Below are 21,214 nucleotides of genomic sequence, written 5' to 3'. Positions count from 1 at the left end.
TTTCTCAGGTGGATGACCAGCCAATCAGAGAACAATTGGGCGGGACCTCTTTAAAAGGAAAGTTTGTCATCAGTTCAGACGAAACCCTGATCTCATACCTGACTCTAATGTATGCTCTACTGTAAGTTATCATTGGTACGACTCTCTAACTAAATTCACGTTACTCATTTTGCCCCTTCTAAATTACAAAATAAAAAGTCCACCCTGTTCTGGTTCTATACCATTAAATTAGAACATCAAGTTCGGGAAATTCCACAGTTACCATGGAGATCCGCCATCTTTGCAGCTGTTAGCATACATTTCCATAGACAAACATGAGCTAAAAACAGTATAAAAAGTGGAGAAAATAGTCATGGAAAAACTCCATTAGCTGCCGAGTTACTGCTGGTAAATACATCTAATACACTGTGGTGTTCAAGTGTTTTAATGTGAACAATAACTCCAGTATTTTGACTTTTAAAAAGTCCATTAGTTTACAATTGCTGCTAATCCCATAATGCTTAGCGATATGACGTCACATTTCATACAAATTAAAATCATTGTGCGCGCATGAGCTAATTACAAATATTTTTAATGATTATGAACTAGCGGGATATTTGTCAAGGTTGCACTGTCAGTAAGGCTCCACTTTGCTACTAAGTGGAGAAATGATATAAAATCATCCCTATGGAAAATTGGGATATTCGAAATGGGTTAGGGCCATGCACATTGCCAGTGTTTCCCATTCCCAGCCAGGGCTATGGGGACCACTTGGTTCTTGACCTCAGAGGTGAATAAGGTGAAACAAGTAGAATTTTAGATACACATTTTGAACATAACGTTCAAGTACTGAATCATCTGTTTAGTTGCTCACTTTGCTAAAATGTTGTCAGTAAACTAAATTTAAGGGGTACTCGTGGTATAAATGAATGCCTCAAGGGGTACGTGGGACAAAAAAGGTTAGGAACTACTGGCTTAGGGAATGGGTTTGGACAGCACCTGACAATTCAAGATGTATAAACAATAAAAGGGAATACATAATGGTACTGTATGGGTCTTTAAGTCAGACATCACAAAGTGCATTTCAGTGTTGTCATAAACTGATTTTTTGTTGAATTGTTTTAATTACGTTGAACACATTTTGGACATGTTAAAAAAAGCTTTATTTTTAATTGATTAAAAAAAACTGAAGTGGCCCCCTTTACACTTTACAAATGTTTTATTTTTTTTATATATAAAAGCGACAATATCTAAAACAGAAATTAGGGTTGTTCAAATAAAAATTGCAATATGAATTATTGCAATTAGCAAATTGCAAAGGCTGCCATAACATTCATAACAAAAGTAAATTATATTCTTGTATTAGTTTAGAAGTTCACATGTGTGTCCTCTGCATTTGTGCTCTTGAAAATTGTGTGATAAGCACAGAGAACTGAATCTAAACTTTCAAACATAAATCACAAATTACAGTTGAAATGTTTATGATTATGCAGGCCTAATAAAAACTTTGGAAGAGCAAATTCTCACAAATTGCCCAATCCAGTTTACATGCCAATATTATTTCATGTCCATAAATCGAATGTCCATTATGAGCAATGTGTGTCTTGGTAGTGGTCGCGGAGCTGGGGAGAGCACTTTCATCACCTGAGTTTGTGTGTCCACATTTGTTACAACAATAAAACCACAAACCGGGGTCTCAACGATACCCTTTCTCACTCCATCTTCTCCATCCTCTGCACTACTTACACTTAACACATGATATGTAAGATCTCTTCCAGGAGTCACTGGCACCAACTTCAACTGTGTATCATCTTGAGACATTCCTAGAGGCAGGCATGAGTCTGGGATTGATGGCGCACCAATTTTATAGATTCGAACATCAGAGAACCTCACTTCAAAAGAGAATGGGTAGAAGGTAATACCACGGAAACCATAAAAATATTCACGGATCTTGTCATCTCGAGCGTCACGCCGGCACTCCTTAGATCGCTCCACAACTCCTCCAGATTTGGGAAGGAGCACAACCCTGACAAAGTGAGGAAGGTCTCTTTTCAGCTCATTGTAGAGCCTCTCATGGTCAAGTACCAACACCACATCAACTTCAAAGGCAGACGCACAGTGAACCAGAGCTTGGTATCCAGATCCTTTAACCCACCCACAGGTGTTGATGATGCAACCTCCCACACTCGCCTTTCTGTTCACCTCACAGCGTTGTGAAAACACCTCAGCTAAACAAGATGTTAGCTGTAAAAAAACACAAGATGAAAATCCTTTTAATAAAAACTCATTTAAACATCGCATAGATTACCTCCCAACTGACTTGCCTTGTTGTAAAGTTTGATGTTTGTTCCTGGGGTGGTTGAGCCAAAGTGGTACACCAGTGGAGCCTGAACCGAAAAACCCTCCTCTACATCAGCTGGTCGTTCAATGCATAGGGCTGACACGGTTCCAGGGACAGATACCTGCGCAAGATTGCATTTGTATAAATATTCAAGTACATATTTCAATACAGAAAATAGAAACAGAATATTTACCCCGCTTTGCCCAACATCTAGTTCCACAAATGTTGGCCTTCTTCCTACTCTCACAGCATAGCTTAGGAGCAGACGGCAGACTGTTGACTTGCCCACATCTGTAGGGCCGACAACCATTACCTGAAAAACAAAAACTTTTGAATCAGAAATCACAACTATTATATTGTCATAAAAATCAAAGTTACCCGTGGTCCTCTTTCATTGTCCTTTTCTGCTTGTTTTCTCATCTGTTCCAAAGCAGCGTGGGTGTTAAGGTAGAGTAGCATTGGGGTGTCCTTAGATACATAAGCCACCTTTGGCATGAAGAAGACAAGGCTGGTTAGAACTGCTCTCAACATTTTTTTAAGAAATGCATCTATTCCACTTGCGCTTACCTCTGGTTTCCCATACAAATTTACACTGCAGCCATGCCAGGTAAAAACAGCGATCTTAGCACCTGGACCAAATGTGTATTTCTTGTTTCTATTGAGCTCTGATCCAAACACCTCAGCCATTCCCGTCAGGAGCTCAAGTTCCAATTGTTCAGCTCCATCGCCAGATTCTACCTCGAATCTGAGTTCAGTCTCTTTCTCCAGGTCAAATCTCGTACCGACCTTTCCGGGTGGAACATCTTCATTTGGTTTTTCTAAAACCTCTGTCGCCATGACTGTCAAAGAAGTTAAGAGTCGCTTGTCACCATAAAATATGCAACAACAAAAACATAATTTGGTAAAAGAGCCGCTAGACCCCCGCACTTCTTCAACAATACAGGTGGAAAATCACGCTAACTGCTCACACCTCTGCCGTGTTATACAATTTTATATACATTATCAATGTTTACACAATAAACATCCCCGATACTAATTGGAAGAAGGAATATCATTCTTACACTTCAATTAGTCAATCTTTAGAAAGATCGTGGTTTTTGAAATGTTTGGAATCACCAGCAATTTTACGTCGCGCGATTATGACGTAGTAAGCCATCGACCAAGTTTTCTTCTTTCTTTTTTAAGGCAGATCTACGGATAGTGCGCCCTCTGCTGGTACAATCGGATCCACATCGATATTTTTTGTTAGGGTCGTTAGGATTAGAGTGAGATTAGGGCCTTTTGTGAACAATAATAAGCAATTCGTATGCTGTTCGAAGTTATGTTATTCAAAGTTATGTTTATCAATCAACAGACGCATTACGCTTTCCTCGGGCCCTCGCGGAAGAACCTTTGCTACTGCCGGACTGGTGGGGGGGCCACATTTAAAAGGGGGGTCTGGGGGTCCTTCCACAGAGATCGTTTTTATTTTAATGGTGCATAGACCTGGCTTATTCTCGGGTAAAAAATAATCAGATAAATGTGAGGGAGTCTGCAAAGAGAGAGGGAACTAGTTTACAGCCCACACAGAGCACACATTTTTCTCCTTATGCCTTCAACCTCTGAGATCAAATGCCTGTACTCAAGAAATGTGAAAAATACTGTCAATTCCTTTCACATTTCTTAGCATCCACCAAGCAAACTTGCCTACTCCTGCTTTACACCACAGAAATCAGCTCTGCACATCAGTATAGCATAAGGTTACATACATTGAAGGCCAATAAATGAAATGAAAATGATTAAGAAAGTAGTCTTTTAATATTTTATGCAAAACACTAAAAACTGCAATAAAAAAAAAAGCAACGACAACAAATCAACTTTTGCAAAGGACCAAATGGTACTCTAGCTCAGTCAGTCCTCTAGGTGTCAGCCTTGTTCCAAGTAATCAGCAGCTGAAGCGTGGTTCATCAGAAGAAAGACTGAGAAGTTCTCCTTGGTCGGTCTTCATCATGCTGCTTCAACAGCCGAATCTCTTGTGAACTAAAATGCATGAAACATCTATTATTTGATTTGAAATGTAGCTGAGCAAGCTTAGGGTGTGACAACACAAGTTTAAATGTGCACAATAACGTAATACAGTGCAGGGTTTTGAAACGATACAGCAAAGGTGTATCTGATAGATCACAACACGATTCACTGACACAGGCCTATTATTTGTTTCTTATCTTTGTGGTGCTGAAACCTACATTAAATTAAATAAAAATAGCACAAAAAGTTGACAAACCTTCATACTGCCACTATTCAGACTTCAGAGCCTCCTCTAAAGCAGCTACCACAACACTTGCTTCGGGAAACTTCAGCTTCCGGGGTGGACCCTTCTTTATTCCTGTCCACAATGTTTTTTCTGTAAGACAAAACAAAATGTTTACATTCCTTCCCGTCTTTACAACAGTAACTATGTCCTCTCAGCCCCTACTGTCATCTTTTAGCTCGGAGTCAACACCACTGAGACCAGTGTCTGTGACACAGCAAGTAGACGTAGCTCGTATAAAGCAGTCGGCACACAATAATGTAATAACCTTAAGTGTGTTGTTTATAGCACATAACTCCAGATTAGGGCTGTCACGGTATGAAAATTTTACCTCACGGTTATTATGACCAAAATTATCACGGTTTTCGGTATTACCGCGGCATTTTTTTAAAAATGTGTGTTAATATGTTCAGAAAGCATTGATAGTCCTACACAAACTGAAATAGTTTAAAAAAAGTTTATGAGTGCTTATTACATTTAAAAAAAAATACAGACAAAGCCTTATCAAAAGTGAAACTTTTCACATCAAAGTAAAGGAACTATAACAATGTGTTGTTGATCGTTTCGAGGGTATTACATGTACTATTTATAGCGCCAGAAACAAATATTTTTGAAGATAAACCGTCTACATCAGGAAAATTGTTCTCAGTTTGTGTCCTTCCAGTGAGCTTTCACTTTGCAGATTTGGGAAAATGCCTCAGACAGTGATCATTGTTAAATTCATAATACTGCGGCGAGAGTGAATCTGCCACCGGGAGCCCCGTAACGCATTGTGCCATTGTGCGGAGGTATCCACGACACGGCTTATGCTGGCGGTGGCGCTGCAGCTGCACTATGGGGCGACTCGTTATGTTCTCCCTCAACCCAAAGTCCCACATCAGCTAAAATGCTAACGTTAACTTACTGCTATAGAGCTGTGGGAGACGGTCACCCAGGTGAGTCAAGAGGTTCAAAGTTTAGAGACACTTTTTCCTGCACGGTCTCTGAGGCTGATAGATCCTGCGCGCTGTCGTCTCGGACATGATTCCAGCAAGAAAGTTTTGTTTTGGTTGTAGCTACAGAGGCGCCTGCGGCAGCTTCAGCAGATGAGACAGCGGCTCATAAGGCTCACTTTGCCTAAACCGCGGGCGCGTAATCCATCGCGGTAAAATATTTTTTTAAAAACAAGACGGTAATTATCATTGTCAACATTTTTACCGGGGTTTACCGCTACACTGGTTACCGTGACATCCCTACTCCAGATCATGTTCTTCGTGTGCAGTGTGTACTGAGATATGGAGGAGACTGTACCAACCTCAAATTAACTGCTTTAAAACATTCGACCAGAGTCTACATTAAAAAAAAAAAAAAAAATCCCCTAAATATTGACTAAATCCATTTACTCAAATTTGTGCAATAATGCATTAGGTATTGGTATCAAAATCTGAGATACTGGCTCTGTATAAACCAAGTATTTTCTACTTGGCCCGTCTGTATCGTCTTGGTCTATATATTTTATTCTATGTCATTCTATTGATCAAACTTTCAGAAATCGCACAGCTGTACGGCTTTCTTCCAGTTATATCCAGATGCACAGAAGCCACTGCAGAAATCTCACCTTTGTCTCCATCCATCCAGGTGATCTCAAAACTATTCCTGCGAGGTTTTAGTGGATTGAGGACCACAGTGATATCAGGGCGAGCAGCCACCAGCGCCGACTTGACCTCCAGTGCATTTCGCCCATACACTCGTCAGCTCTTGCTGCAAGAAAAAAACATTTACATGAGTAGAACCCATTGCAAAATATAAATAAACTGCAAATACTAAACTATATCGCATCACAATTTTTGGTTCAATTGAGTAGGTGGTGAAAACTGGTCCATAGAAAGGCTGCAATGGGCCACTATTATGGATGAATAATAGCAGTGTGCCAAACTAGAAAAAGGAGATTATCAAAGAAAAGCCTTGATTTATAGAAATTATGAACCCCATTGGTTCACGGGGCTTCGTCATTTTGCTCTTTTAAAACCCTTGTTGAGGAGAATACTTTAATGGAAATAGTATTATTCAGTTTCAGAATACCGAATGCTCGCCTTAAAATCTACTTAGAAACACATTATGTTACTTTGTCGAATCAGAGGATTGTGTTCTGAATACTGACAAGACTTTTATGTTGATTTGCATAAGATAATGCATAAAAGAAGGACAGAGCGAAACTAAACTGTTTTGATCTTTTCTTCCTTATTAATGTTATGTTTATGAAACAGATATTCAATGATTGAGCACCGTGATGTCCATCCATCCATTTTCTTCACTTTTCCGTTTCCGGGCAGACATTGCACCAGCCCCCTATGGCTCCTCCTGCAGGTGGTGGGTCCGCAGAAGGACGGCCTCATGGTTCTAACCGGGCCTGTTGGTCTCTCATAAGGGGCTTCTGAACCGCTCTTTGTCTGACCCTTGACAACAGAGCTCCCAGGATCATTCAGGTGCTCAAACACCTCCACCACGTTAAGGTGCTGGTTCCAGGAGGGGAGCCAGTGATGTATTCCTTTTAAATCAACTGTATTCTAAATACCCTCAAATGAAAAAGTACCTGTAGCTGAATACAGTTACCCGAATGAGTATTTCCAAATACATGTATTCAGTTTTCAGTTTCTACCCAACACTAACCCATGCCCACCATAACACCACATAGTGTCACGGCCTGTCGTTCTCACCAATGCTCAATAACCACTCTTCTTCTTCCGTCTTCCGGCTGGACATCCTCACCACCGGTGTTTCCCTTCACCTCCAGAGGAGTTTCCTCCCCCTGCACCTCGGCAGCTTTGCGTTTCACTCCTCGACGGCCTAAACAGAAGACAGTGGTAATAGTAATGGCTCTGAGCCCACACTTCAGTGCTTCCCCTTTAATTTATTTAGCAATTGCTTGTTGTTAGTAAAGGTACAGAAGGATTATACAAATCCATAAGGAAACCTCATGACTGACCTGCCTTGGACGCCATTTTCATAAACTTTCGCGCAAATCTGGACCAAACCAACGCCATGAAGGGGGATGTCTAAATAGGAATGGGCGATACCATTACATGCGGCTTCTCGATATTATCTTTGAAGTTACTTTGAAGATAAAAAAGTCTCTCGGCTACACGTTAGTCTCTGCTTTAGATATTCAAATGCGTAAGTCCAGATTTACGGAGCCCATGAATGAACACTATTGAGATTAAAAATATATTTTATAAAAGGAGGTAATTACGTTGGGATCCTGACAACCAGTCGGGGGACACGACTTGTTAATTTGGCCCAAAATCTCGGGCACCTTCCTTTGCCATTGAAGGCAGTGCCTCCAAACAGTGTCCTGCCTCGCTCCAAAGAGAGCTGCAAGTCACATCACAAGAGAGCAAAGGAAGAGCCTACTGTGCATCCGAAATGTATTCACTTTTTCCATTTTGTTATTTTACAGCTTTATTCCTAAATGGATAAAAAAAAAAAAAAGTAAAACATGACACACCGTAGCCTCGCAAAATGGGAAAAAATATCTATACATTTTTGCTAATTTAAGCCTATTACAAAACAAATATCATACAGTATTCACAGGCTTTGGCTGCTCTCATGCACCCTGTTTACTGACTGTCATTAAGATGTTTCTACAACTTGACCACCTGTAGTTTATTACATTCATTGGGCTTCGTTTGGAAAGATCACACCTTTCTGTCCTACAGCTGACAGTGCATGTCAGAGCAGAAACCAGGAGACAATGGAATTGTCTGTACCTCTGATACAGGGTGGAATTGAGGCACAGATTTTGGGAAGGGATAGGATATAGAAAAGCACCGTGGCCTCAGTCATAATGGGAGAAGTTCAGAACCACCAGGAGACCTTCCTAGAGCTGTTTAGTCCTGACTCTGGGATCCACCAGGAGACCCCTCCCTGAAGTTCTCAGGGCCTGAGATGGTTCAAACGGCTCTAACATGTCAGAGATGTACTTTGGTGCTAAGCCAGGAGAAGACTTGAACACAAGCTGAGCTATTTTAAACTCTATTCTCTGAGCGTCAGGAAGCCAGCGCTGGACTAATATGGTCGTACTTCCTGATTCTTGTCAGGGCTCTAGCAGCGTTTTGGATGTACTGCAGCTGTCTAACAGTGAGCAGCCGTTACAGTAGTCTAACCTGCTGGAGACAAGTTCATATAAGTCTCTCTTCATGTCTGGTTTCGACACAATACCTCTGGTTTTGGCAATATTTTTTCAGATGGGAAGAAGCTGCTGCTGATACCTGATGCTCAGGTTTGAGTCAAAAGGTCTACTCCTAGCTTTCTAACCAGATTTTTCTGTTTTAAAGAGAGAGACGCAAGGTGACTGATCACACTTTCTCTCATTTCAGTTTACTTTGATTGATACTATCTGCGCCACTGTCTCCACATGTGCATAGCTGTGGTATTGCTGTGTATTAGCTGACTCAATGGAAGCATGAATAGATTGAATAAGAGGGGCCTCAAGCTTGACACCTGGGGGACTCCACAGGTCACGGCAGTTTTGTTCGAGACACAGTTGGCAATCTCAACAAAGTATGTCCTGTCCTCGAGATCGGACTTGAACCAGTTTAGAGCAGTACCAGAGATTCCCACCCAGTTTTCTAGCCTGTGAAGTAAGATCCCGAGGTCCACTGTGTCAAAGGCAGCGCTCAGGTCCAGCAGAACTACAACTGAGACTTTGCTTGCGTTGATGTTCATGCGGATCAGAGCTGTCTCAATGCCGTAGCGGGGCCTAGAATAAAGAGAGTGAATACTTATGTACATTGGATATTTCCGTTTTCATTTTTAAAGAGGGGGTATTCTGCTTTTTTCAGTCACATAGCACCAGTCTATATCACACTACAATGATGACCAAACCTTCTGTTGGTCTGTAAATGCAGTAAATTAGAATAACTGCCTTGTATAAAATTGCTCTCTCAAAATGGCTGTAGTGAATGTCTTGAAATAGGCCTCTGTCTCTTTAAGAACCTCTGAGCCTTTCCGACACGCCCCCTCCACACACTGTCTGTGGCATCAGTGGGGAGGGGGTTCTGCTGAGGAGCAGTGGTTGGTTACTCGGCTGGTGACGAAAGCTCGGAGGCGTCTCCAGGAGGTGGGGGCGTTCCTAGGAGGACTCAGGCAAACCTATCCCTAAAATGGCCGCCATCAGAGTTTTTACAGATTACTCAAAAATACGTGAATGTGCCAAGGCAACACTTCAGGCATGTTTTTAATGAGGGAATGACATAATAACATGATGTAAAGCTTGAAAAAGTCGATTTTGCATAATACCCCCCCTTTAATACATTTGCAAAAAGATTGACGATTTTTTGTGTTATTATTATTATTATTATTATTATTATTATTATTATTATTATTATTATCATCATCATCATTATTCATTTTTAATAAGGTTGTAACATAACAAAATGTGAAAAAGTTGACTAATGTGAGTACTTTCCGGATACACTGTATGCTTCACCCAGCGGGGGTGGTAGTTCGGCTGAGGAGAGGGAATTTTGAGGTCTAAGGCCAGAAACAACAACAATAAATCTATGTATTTATTTATTGGTTGGTACAGTGTATTTAATGAACACACCACACCGTGGGCTAATTTGAATCCGTTGTCCCACAGTCACTCTCAAACACACTCTCATTCATCCTGGCCTATTAGGGAAGTAGGGGAAACCATAGTACCCAGAGGAAAGGTACGCAGACACTTGGAGAACATGCAAACTCCACACAGAAACACTCTGTCCAGGTGGGAATTGAACCCGGGACCTTCTTGTTGTGAAGCACCGGACCTCTTATACAGACTGCACTCCTCTGCTCAGCTGGTTCTGGGTCAACCTTTGGGGGTTCCAGGGGAGTTCCTTCCTGTCTAGTGTGATTAGGGCGTCTTGTTTACAGGGGCAGGCTAGAGTTTTTTCACCTGTTGCACCACAGTGAATGTATGGCTGCCTCTCAGTCATACATTCACAATGACCTGATGTCGGCCAAATATATTTTTGTCCAACATGTCGCACAACCCTCTCTCCTACAATCTCCACGTGGGGCAAGTCTTTTTTCTTTTTTAGGACAAGTCAGGACCGAGTGTCAAGTCTTCTTTCTTTTTTTAAGGCAGATCAACGGATAGTGCGACCTCTGCTGGTACAATCGGATCCACATCGATATTTTTTGTTAGGGTCGTTAGGATTAGAGTGAGATTAGGGCCTTTTGTGAACAATAATAAGAAGCAATTCGTATGCTGTTCGAAGTTATGTTATGTTTATCAAACCACAGATGCATTACGCTTTCCTCGGGCCCTCACGGAAGAACCTTTGCTACTGCCGGACTGGTGGGGGGCCACATTTAAAAGGGGGGTCTGGGGGTACTTCCACAGAGATCTTTTTTATTTTAATGGTGCATAGACATGGCTTATTCTCGGGTAAAAAATAATCAGATAAATGTGAGGGAGTCTGCAAAGAGAGGGAACTAGTTTACAGCCCACACCGAGCACACATTTTTCTCCTTATGCCCAGGGGCCCTTCAACCTCTGAGATCAAATGCCTGGACTCAAGAAATGTGAAAAATACTGTCAATTCCTTTCACATTTCTTAGCATCCGCCAAGCAAACTTGCCTACTCCTGCTTTACACCACAGAAATCAGCTCTGCACATCAGTATAGCTTAAGGTTAAATAAATTGAAGGCCAATAAATGAAATGAAAATGATTAAGAAAGTAGTCTTTTAATATTTTATGCAAAACACTAAAAACTGCAATAAAAAAAAAAGCAACGACAACAAATCAACTTTTGCAAAGGACCATAAATGGTACTCTAGCTCAGTCAGTCCTCTAGGTGTCAGCCTTGTTCCAAGTAATCAGCAGCTGAAGCGTGGTTCATCAGAATAAAGACTGAGAAGTTCTCCTTGGTCGGTCTTCATCATGCTGCTTCAACAGCCGAATCTCTTGTGAACTAAAATGCATGAAACGTCTATTATTTGATTTGAAATGTAGCTGAGCAACCTTAGGGTGTGACAACACAAGTTTAAATGTGCACAATAACGTAATAGAGTGCAGGGTTTTGAAACGATACAGCAAAGGTGTATCTGATAGATCACAACACGATTCACTGACACAGGCCTAATATTTGTTTCTTAACTTTGTGGTGCTGAAACCTACATTAAATTAAATAAAAATAGCACAAAAAGTTGACAAACCTTTATACTGCCACTATTCAGACTTCAGAGCCTCCTCTAAAGCAGCTACCACAACACTTGCTTCGGGAAACTTCAGCTTCCCGGGTGGACCCTTCTTTATTCCTGTCCACAATGTTTTTTCTGTAAGACAAAACAAAATGTTTACACTCCTTCCCGTCTTTACAACAGTAACTATGTCCTCTCAGCCCCTACTGTCATCTTTTAGCTCGGAGTCAACACCACTGAGACCAGTGTCTGTGACACAGCAAGTAGACGTAGCTCATATAAAGCAGTCGACATACAATAATGTAATAACCTTAAGTGTGTTGTTTATAGCACATAACTCCAGATTAGGGCTGTCACGGTATGAAAATTTTACCTCATGGTTATTATGACCAAAATTATCACGGTTTTCAGTATTACCTCGGTATTTTTTTTTTAAATGAGTGTTAATATGTTCAGAAAGCATTGATAGTCCTACACAAACTGAAGTAGTTTAAAAAAAGTTTATGAGTGCTTATTACATTTAAAAAAAAATACAGACAAAGCCTTATCAAAACTGAAACTTTTCACATCAAAGTAAAGGAACTATTACTACTAACGATGTGTTGTTGATCGTTTCGAGGGTATTACATGTACTATTTATAGCGTCAGAAACAAAGAATATTTTTGAACAAGATAAACCGTCTACATCAGGAAAATTGTTCTCAGTTTGTGTCCTTCCAGTGAGCTTTCACTTTGCAGATTTGGGAAAATGCCTCAGACAGTGATCATTGTTAAATTCATAATACTGCGGCGAGAGTGAATCACCGGGAGCCCCGCAACGCATTGTGCCATTGTGCGGAGGTATCCGCGACACGGCTTATGCTGGCGGTGGCGCTGCAGCCGCACTATGGGGCGACTCGTTACATTCTCCCTCAACCCAAAGTCCCACATCAGCATTTCAGCTAAAACGCTAACGTTAACTTACTTAATAATAATAATAATAATAATAAATCGGTTTTATATAGCGCTTTTCTGGACACTCAAAGACGCTTTACATTGCACTATTCGTTCACTCCATACTCGGTTGTGGTAAGCTACTATTGTAGCCACAGCTGCCCTGGTGTCACACCTCCCTCTGGGGCTGAGTTTTCCTCCCTCCGAGTGTGTGTGTGCATGGGCGGAGTTTTCTGGATAGCACCTGCGTAAGATCTGCAATCAAGCTGATTCAAAGACCATGCTCTCCAGCAAGACTCTGCCAGATTGTTCCGTCCTGTGAGATGGTGATTTTTGATCGGCTACTTAAGATTTCTGAAATACTTACCTGTTTGAGATACTTACCTTCGTTTCTTGTTTTTTAGTTCACCACCTGCTCCGCACTGAAGACTCCAGTCCAGCTTTAAATAAATCAGTTGTATTTTTGAGCTCTTGTGTCTATTTTTTGGGTTCTCCATTTTGAGCCGTAACAGAACAATCTGGCCAAAATGAACCCAGCAGACCAAGATTCTCTCAAACAAGCCCTTGCTTCTCAGGGTGCTCTTGTTGGACAACATGATACGATTCTCCGGGAGATCACCGCCAAGCTGTTGGAATTGTCCACCAATGTGGCTAAGCTCAGCCATGATGTGAGCCAACTCTCCACACAGCTCACTACCCACACGGCTCCACCATCCTCTTCCTCTGAACAGCCTGAGGCCTCCGCTCCACCTCCAGCCATGCTTTCCCGGGAACCCTTCATTCCCACGCCTGAAAGATTCTCCGGTGACCTGGGATCCTGTGGCAGATTCCTTCTGCAATGTGCACTTGTTTTTGACCAGCAGCCTCATACCTACGTCTCAGATAAGTCACGCATTTCATTTGTTCTTAGTCTACTCTCTGGCAAGGCTTCACAATGGGCCACTGCTGAATGGGAAGCTAACTCACGAATTTTCCGGTCCTACTCAGCTTTTACTGAAGAAATGCGTAACATTTTTGATCATCCAGTTAAGGGGAAAGAGGCTGCAAAGAGACTACTAGCACTTAACCAGGGCTCACACTCAGTCTCTCAGTACGCTATAGACTTCCGTATACTTGCTGCGGAGAGTGGCTGGGATGACGAGGCATTGCAAACTGCCTTCACTAGGGGATTAGCGGAGAATGTCAAGGATGAACTTGCTGCTCGGGATGAGACTAACTGCCTGGAGGAGTTAATTTCTCTTTCGATTCGGCTCGATAACAGACTCAGAGAGAGACGCAGAGAGAAGTCTGCACGCCAATATGCAACTCGCGAACCTCATGCATCTCAGTTGTCGTCCACTAATTTTTCTGAACAAACCCGCTTTCCTCCTGTGTTTTCCAGTCCGTCAAAACCAGAACTCGCTGCCGAGGAGCCCATGCAACTAGGTCGAGCCGGCCTCTCATCAGCCGAACGGCAGCGACGTCAGAGGTCTGGGCTATGCATGTATTGTGGACAAAGTGGCCACTTCGTTGACTCCTGTTTTCTCCGGTCAAAAGAAAGGGCTCACCAGTGAAGGGAGAGGTCCTGGTGAGCCGAACCTCCTCTCCCCATCCCCCTACACCGAATCGGCTTCAGCTCCAGGCCTCTCTGTTGTGGTTATGTGAGTCCCTTCCACTTCTTACTTTCATTGACTCTGGAGCAGACGACAATTTCATAGACTCCTCTGTGGTCGCACAAGCCAGGATTCCTATTGAACCCATTGAACCGCCTATAGATGTGAATTCTTTGAATGGAGAACGTCTAGCGAAGATTACCCATCGCACCATTCCTATCATGCTCGTACTTTCTGGTAACCATAGAGAGGAGGCTCAGTTTCTAGTCATTACCTCTCCCCATGCTCCGGTTGTTTTAGGGCTTCCCTGGTTGAAGCTCCATAATCCCCACATTGACTGGGAGGCAAATAGGATTGTCAGCTGGAGTGTTTTCTGTCATTCACATTGTCTTCAGTCTGCCATTGGCCACAGTAAAAGTCCTGTTCCTTCACCTCCCAGTCCTCCTGATCTAACTTCAGTTCCCTCAGTTTACCACAACCTTGCCGAGGTGTTCAGCAAAGAGAAAGCCCTATCCCTTCCTCCTCATCGCCCTTATGACTGTGCCATTGAATTACTCCCTGGTGCGCCTTTGCCAACCACCCGCCTGTACAAACTGTCTCGTCCCGAAAGAGAGGCCATGGAACTGTATATCAAGGACTCTCTAACAGCAGGTTTGATTAGGCCCTCTTCTTCTCCAGTAGGGGCAGGGTTTTTCTTTGTGGACAAGAAGGATCGTACCTTAAGGCCCTGTATTGATTACCGCGGTCTTAATGACATAACAATCAAAAATAAATACCCTCTGCCACTCATTGATTCAGCTTTTGACCCCCTCAATGAAGCCACTATTTTCACAAAACTGGACCTCAGGAACGCTTATCACCTCGTTCGTATTCGCCAAGGGGATGAATGGAAAACGGCGTTCAACACACCTTTAGGCCATTTTGAATATAAGGTGATGCCCTTCGGAATAACAAATGCTCCGGCTGTTTTCCAGAACCTTGTAAATGATGTTCTAAGAGACATGTTGAACAAGTTTTTGTTTGTCTATATTGACGACATTCTAATTTTTTCCAGAAATCTCGAGGAACATATTCAGCATGTCCAGTTGGTCCTTCAGCGACTTCTAGAAAACAAACTCTTCGTAAAGGCAGAGAAGTGTCAATTCCACAAATCCTCTGTTCAATTTTTGGGTTTTGTCATTGAACAGGGGCGAATCGAGGCAGATCCTGCCAAAATCAAGGCTGTGGCAGAGTGGCCCAAACCTGAAACCCAAAAACAGCTCCAGAGATTCCTTGGCTTCGCAAACTTTTATCGCAGGTTTATCAAGGACTACAGCCGTAAGGCGGCACCTCTTACACGTCTTACTTCTACAGCCATTCCCTTTAAGTGGTCCGGTGAAGCAGAGGAGGCATTTTCCAACTTGAAGAAATGTTTTATCTCTGCCCCTGTTTTGTTGCATCCAGATCATTCCAGGCAATTCATAGTTGAAGTGGATGCCTCTGATTCCGGTTTAGGAGCTGTCCTGTCCCAACGGTCCCCAAAGGATCAAAAGTTACATCCATGTGCTTTTTATTCTAGACGACTTACACCAGCAGAAATTAACTACGACATCGGAAATCGTGAGCTGCTGGCTGTCGTCTCTGCATTGCATGAATGGAGGCACTGGCTGGAGGGAGCAGAGCACCCTTTCATAGTTTGGACGGACCACAAAAACCTGTCTTATCTGCGTTCAGCTAAAAGGTTAAATTCCCGACAAGCCAGGTGGGCTCTTTTCCTCGGCAGATTCAATTTTACTCTTACTTACCGTCCGGGATCCCGGAACACCAAACCTGATGCCCTGTCCCGCAAAGAGTCGCCTGATGAGCCAGAACTTGAGCCGCCAGGTCTTATTCTTCCCCCCACCTGTGTTGTAGAGAATCAAAGTCCTGAAGTCAACTGTTCCTCTACCTCACATTTATTGGGGGCAGTTCAGTGGGAGATTGAAAAGATTGTTCAAGAAGCTCAACGCACACAGCCGGATCCAGGCAACGGTCCAGCTAACTGTTTGTTTGTCCCTGATTCTGTTAGATCTCAGGTGCTTCAATGGGGGCACTCCTCGAAGCTTTCATGTCATCCTGGTTTCTACAGAACTTTCTCCTTTGTTAAGCAAAGGTTCTGGTGGCCCTCCATACGCCAAGACACTCGTGAGTTTGTCACTTCCTGTTCTATTTGTGCCCGTAGTAAGGCCGGTCACCAGCCCCCTGCTGGGCTGCTCCATCCTCTGTCGATCCCCAGGAGGCCATGGTCCCACATCGCAGTAGATTTTGTCACCGGACTTCCTATATCAGAAGGTAATGACACAATTCTTACTATTGTGGATCGATTCTCCAAGGCGGTGCACTATGTTCCTCTCCCCAAATTGCCTTCATCTACAGAGACTGCAAAACTCCTGATCCAACATGTGTACCGGCTGCATGGTATTCCCAGTGACATTGTTTCTGACCGTGGTCCACAATTCATTTCGCAAGTCTGGAAGGCGTTCTGTCAGTCCCTGGGTACCACCGTCTCCCTGTCCTCTGGTTATCATCCCCAGTCTAATGGGCAAACAGAGCGAGCGAATCAGAACCTTGGAGCCGCCTTGCGATGTGTCACTGCCCGAAATCCTTTGACTTGGTGTTCTTTCCTACCTTGGGTGGAGTATGCCCATAACTCCCTTGTCTCCTCCGCTACAGGCATGTCTCCCTTCATGGTTTGTCTCGGTTTCCAACCTCCTCTCTTTCCAGACCAGGAACAAGAGGTGGCAGTTCCTTCGGTTCAAGCTCACCTGAGCCGCTGTCGTCGGGTCTGGAAGGCAGCTCGGGCCGCTTTAATCCGTACGGCAGCTCGGAACAAGGCAATGGCGGATAAACATCGAAGACCTTCCCCTTCTTACCAGCCTGGACAAAGGGTTTGGTTATCCTCTCGAGATCTTCCTCTCCAGGTTGAGTCACGGAAATTGGCTCCTAAGTTCGTTGGTCCTTTTGAAATTGACAAGATAATCAATTCCTCCGTAGTTCGCCTGAAACTTCCTGCTGCCATGAAGGTTCACCCATCGTTTCATGTGTCCCTACTAAAACCTGTGCATTCTAGTTCTCTGTGTCCCCCTGCCGATCCACCTCCTCCCACCCGGATCATCGACGACCATCCGGCCTACACTGTTAACCGCATCTTTGATGTCCGTCGTAGAGGGCGGGGGTTCCAGTATCTTGTGGATTGGGAGGGCTATGGCCCAGAGGAGCGGTCCTGGGTTTCCCGGGGTCTTATCCTGGATGCCACCCTCCTTCGTGACTTCTACCGGGCGTTCCCTGGCAAGCCTGGTAGGACGTCCGGTGACGTCTCCTAGAGGGGGGGGTACTGTCACACCTCCCTCTGGGGCTGAGTTTTCCTCCCTCCGAGTGTGTGTGTGCATGGGCGGAGTTTTCTGGATAGCACCTGCGTAAGATCTGCAATCAAGCTGATTCAAAGACCATGCTCTCCAGCAAGACTCTGCCAGATTGTTCCGTCCTGTGAGATGGTGATTTTTGATCGGCTACTTAAGATTTCTGAAATACTTACCTGTTTGAGATACTTACCTTCGTTTCTTGTTTTTTAGTTCACCACCTGCTCCGCACTGAAGACTCCAGTCCAGCTTTAAATAAATCAGTTGTATTTTTGAGCTCTTGTGTCTATTTTTTGGGTTCTCCATTTTGAGCCGTAACACCAGGGGTAGACTGACGGAAGCGAGCCAACCAGTCTGCGCCATCGGCCCCTCTGACCACCACCAACACTCACTCACGCATTACATTCACTAAGCTTCCTGGTGTTCCCAAACGGTCTCCCATCCAAGTACCGACCATGCCCTTCCCTGCTTAGCTTCCAAGGTCTGACGGGATTGGGCAGAGCAAAGGCGGTATGACCACTTGCTGTAGAGTTGTGGGAGACGGTCAGCCAGGTGAGTCAAGAGGTTCAAAGTTTAGAGACACTTTTTCCTGCACGTTCCACAAACAGGAAAACTGTCTCTATCAACTGTCCTTCGGCTTTCTTAAAACACCCAAAATATGTCCAGAATTCAGGCATGGTCTCTGAGGCTGATAGATCCTGCGCGCTGTCGTCTCGGACATGATTCCAGCAAGAAAGTTTTGTTTTGGTTGTAGCTACAGAGTGCGCCTGCGGCAGCTTCAGCAGATGAGACAGCGGCTCATAAGGCTCACTTTGCCTAAACCGCGGGCGCGGTAATCCATCGCGGTAAAATATTTTTTCGAAAACAAGACGGTAATTATTATTGTCAACATTTTTACCGGGGTTTACCGCTACACCGCTTACCGTGACATCCCTACTCCAGATCATGTTCTTCGTGTGCAGTGTGTACTGAGATATGGAGGAGACTGTACCAACCTCAAATTAACTGCTTTAAAACATTCGACCAGAGTCTACATTAAAAAAAAATAAAAAAAATCCTCTAAATATTGACTAAATCCATTTACTCAATTTGTGCAATAATGCATTAGGTATTGGTATCAAAATCTGAGATACTGGCTCTGTATAAACCAAGTATTTTCTACTTGGCCCGTCTGTATTGTCTTGGTCTATACATTTTATTCTATGCCATTTTATTGATTCTATTGAAACTTTCAGAAATCGTGCAGCTTCTTAGCCTAGAGCGCTCTCCTAACGCACAGATGTACTGCTTTCCTCCAGTTATATCCAGATGCACAGAAGCCACTGCAGAAATCTCACCTTTGTCTCCATCCATCCAGGTGATCTCAAAACTTTTCCTGCGAGGTTTTAGTGGATTGAGGACCACAGTGATATCAGGGCGAGCAGCCACCAGCGCCGACTTGACCTCCAGTGCATTTCGCCCATACACTCGGCAGCTTTTGCTGCAAGAAAAAAACATTTACATGAGTAGAATTCATTGCAAAATATAAATAAACTGCAAATACTGAACTATATCGCATCACAATTTTTGGTTCAATTGAGTAGGTGGTGAAAACTGGTCCATAGAAAGGCTGCAATGGGCCACTATTATGGATGAATAATAGCGGTGCCAAATTAGAAAAAGAAAAAGGAGATTATCTAAGAAAAGCCTTGATTTATAGAAATTATGAACCCCATTGGTTCACAGGGCTTCGTCATTTTGCTCATTTAAAACCCTTGTTGAGGAGAATACTTTAATGGAAATAGTATTATTCAGTTTCAGAATACTGAATGCTCGCCTTAAAATCTACTTAGAAACACATTATGTTACTTTGTCGAATCAGAGGATTGTGTTCTGAATACTGAGAATACTTTCATGTTGATTTGCATAAGATAATGCATAAAAGCGGCGTATAATGATTAAGATGTTGAGACAACACCTGCTACTTATGTTGACCACTAATTTGAAATGCAAAAAAAGCACTTTGCAAAAGGCCCACAGAAGGACAGAGCGAAACCAAACTAAACTGTTTAAAACTATGTTTATGAAACAGATATTCAATGATTGAGCACCGTGATGTCCATCCATACATTTTCTTCACTTTTCCGTTTCCGGGCAGACATTGCACCAGCCCCCTATGGCTCCTCCTGCAGGTGGTGGGTCCACAGAAGGACAGCCTCATGGTTCTAACCGGGCCTGTTGGTCTCTCATAAGGGGCTTCTGAACCGATCTTTGTCTGACCCTTGACCTAGAACCTGTTTGTCCTGGGAGACCCAACCAGGGGCACGAAGCCCCCGACAACAGAGCTCCCAGGACCATTCAGGTGCTCAAACACCTCCACCACGTTAAGGTGCTGGTTCCAGGAGGGGAGCCTGTGATGTATTCCTTTTAAATCAACTGTATTCTAAATACCCTCAAATGAAAAAGTACCTGTACCTGAATACAGTTACCCAAATGGGTATTTCCAAATACATGTATTCAGTTTTCAGTTTCTACCCAACACTAACCCCTGCCCACCATAACACCACATAGTGTCACGGCCTGTCGTTCTCACCAATGCTCAATAACCACTCTTCTTCTTCCGTCTTCTGGCTGGACATCCTCTCCACCGGTGTTTCCCTTCACCTCCAGAGGAGTTTCCTCCCCCTGCACCTCGGCAGCTTTGCGTTTCACTCCTCGACGGCCTAAACAGAAGACAGTAGTAATAGCAATGGCTCTGAGCCCACACTTCAGTGCTCCCCCTTTAGCAATTGTTTGTTGTTAGTAAAGGTACAGAAGGATTATACAAATCCACAAGGAAACCTCATGACTGACCTGCCTTGGACGCCATTTTCATAAACTTTCGCGCGAATCTGGACCAAACCAACGCCATGAAGGGGGATGTCTAAATAGGAATGGGCGATACCATTACATGCGGCTTCTCGATATTATCTTTAAAGTTACTTTGAAGATAAAAAAGTCTCTCGGCTACATGTTAGTCTCTGCTTTAGATATTCAAATGCTTAAGTCCAGATTTACGGAGCCCATAAATTAACACTATTGAGATTAAAAATATATTTTATAAAAGGAGGTAACTACGTTGGGATCCTGACAACCAGTCGGGGGACACGACTTGTTAATTTGGCCCAAAATCTCGGCCACCTTCCTTTGCCATTGAAGGCAGTGCCTCCAAACAGTGTCCTGCCTCGCTCCAAAGAGAGCTGCAAGTCACATCACAAGAGAGCAAGGGAAGAGCCTACTGTGCATCCGAAATGTATTCACTTTTTCCATTTTGTTATTTTACAGCTTTATTCCTAAATGGATTTTTATTTTAAAGTAAAACATGACACACCGTAGCTACACCTCACAAAATGGGAAAATATCACATGTAGGCTACATACAGTATTCACATGCTTTGGCTGCTCTCATGCACCCTGTTTACTGACTGTCATTAAGATGTTTCTACAACTTGACCACCTGTTGTTTATTACATTCATTGGGCTTCGTTTGGAAAGATCACACCTTTCTGTCCTACA

General features: G+C 43.3%; 2 protein-coding genes across 3 annotated transcripts; both read right to left on the bottom strand.

The window, feature by feature from the left end:
* Window positions 1-1,408: 1,408 nt before the first annotated feature.
* Window positions 1,409-3,485, bottom strand: clp1 (cleavage factor polyribonucleotide kinase subunit 1). 2 transcript variants are annotated; one of them, XM_079556984.1, is made up of 6 exons: window positions 3,382-3,485; window positions 2,888-3,159; window positions 2,699-2,806; window positions 2,514-2,633; window positions 2,304-2,441; window positions 1,409-2,223 (listed from the first exon to the last, which is right to left on the bottom strand). In XM_079556984.1, the coding sequence occupies exons 2-6, from the start codon at window positions 3,155-3,157 to the stop codon at window positions 1,537-1,539; spliced, it is 1,323 nt and encodes a 440-aa protein (XP_079413110.1). In that variant the 5' UTR covers window positions 3,158-3,159; window positions 3,382-3,485; the 3' UTR covers window positions 1,409-1,536. The 2 variants fall into 2 exon arrangements, with proteins under 2 accessions (XP_079413110.1, XP_079413109.1); XM_079556983.1 differs by having other exon boundaries at window positions 2,304-2,633.
* A 1,111-nt stretch (window positions 3,486-4,596) lies between these two features.
* selenoh (selenoprotein H) lies at window positions 4,597-20,571 on the bottom strand (the record flags this gene model as incomplete). The annotated part of the gene is made up of 11 exons (XM_079557131.1): window positions 4,597-4,703; window positions 6,208-6,350; window positions 7,307-7,436; window positions 7,576-7,613; window positions 7,903-7,961; window positions 16,089-16,186; window positions 17,088-17,265; window positions 17,457-17,641; window positions 19,019-19,161; window positions 20,254-20,383; window positions 20,514-20,571. 11 exons carry the CDS (start codon window positions 20,569-20,571, stop codon window positions 4,597-4,599), a joined length of 1,269 nt encoding a protein of 422 aa, XP_079413257.1.
* Between the last annotated feature and the right edge of the window lie 643 nt (window positions 20,572-21,214).

This window comes from Gobius niger, assembly GCF_951799975.1.
Source record: "Gobius niger genome assembly, chromosome: 5".
Lineage (NCBI taxonomy): Eukaryota > Metazoa > Chordata > Actinopteri > Gobiiformes > Gobiidae > Gobius > Gobius niger.
This window is presented reverse-complemented; position numbering and strand designations above follow the sequence as displayed.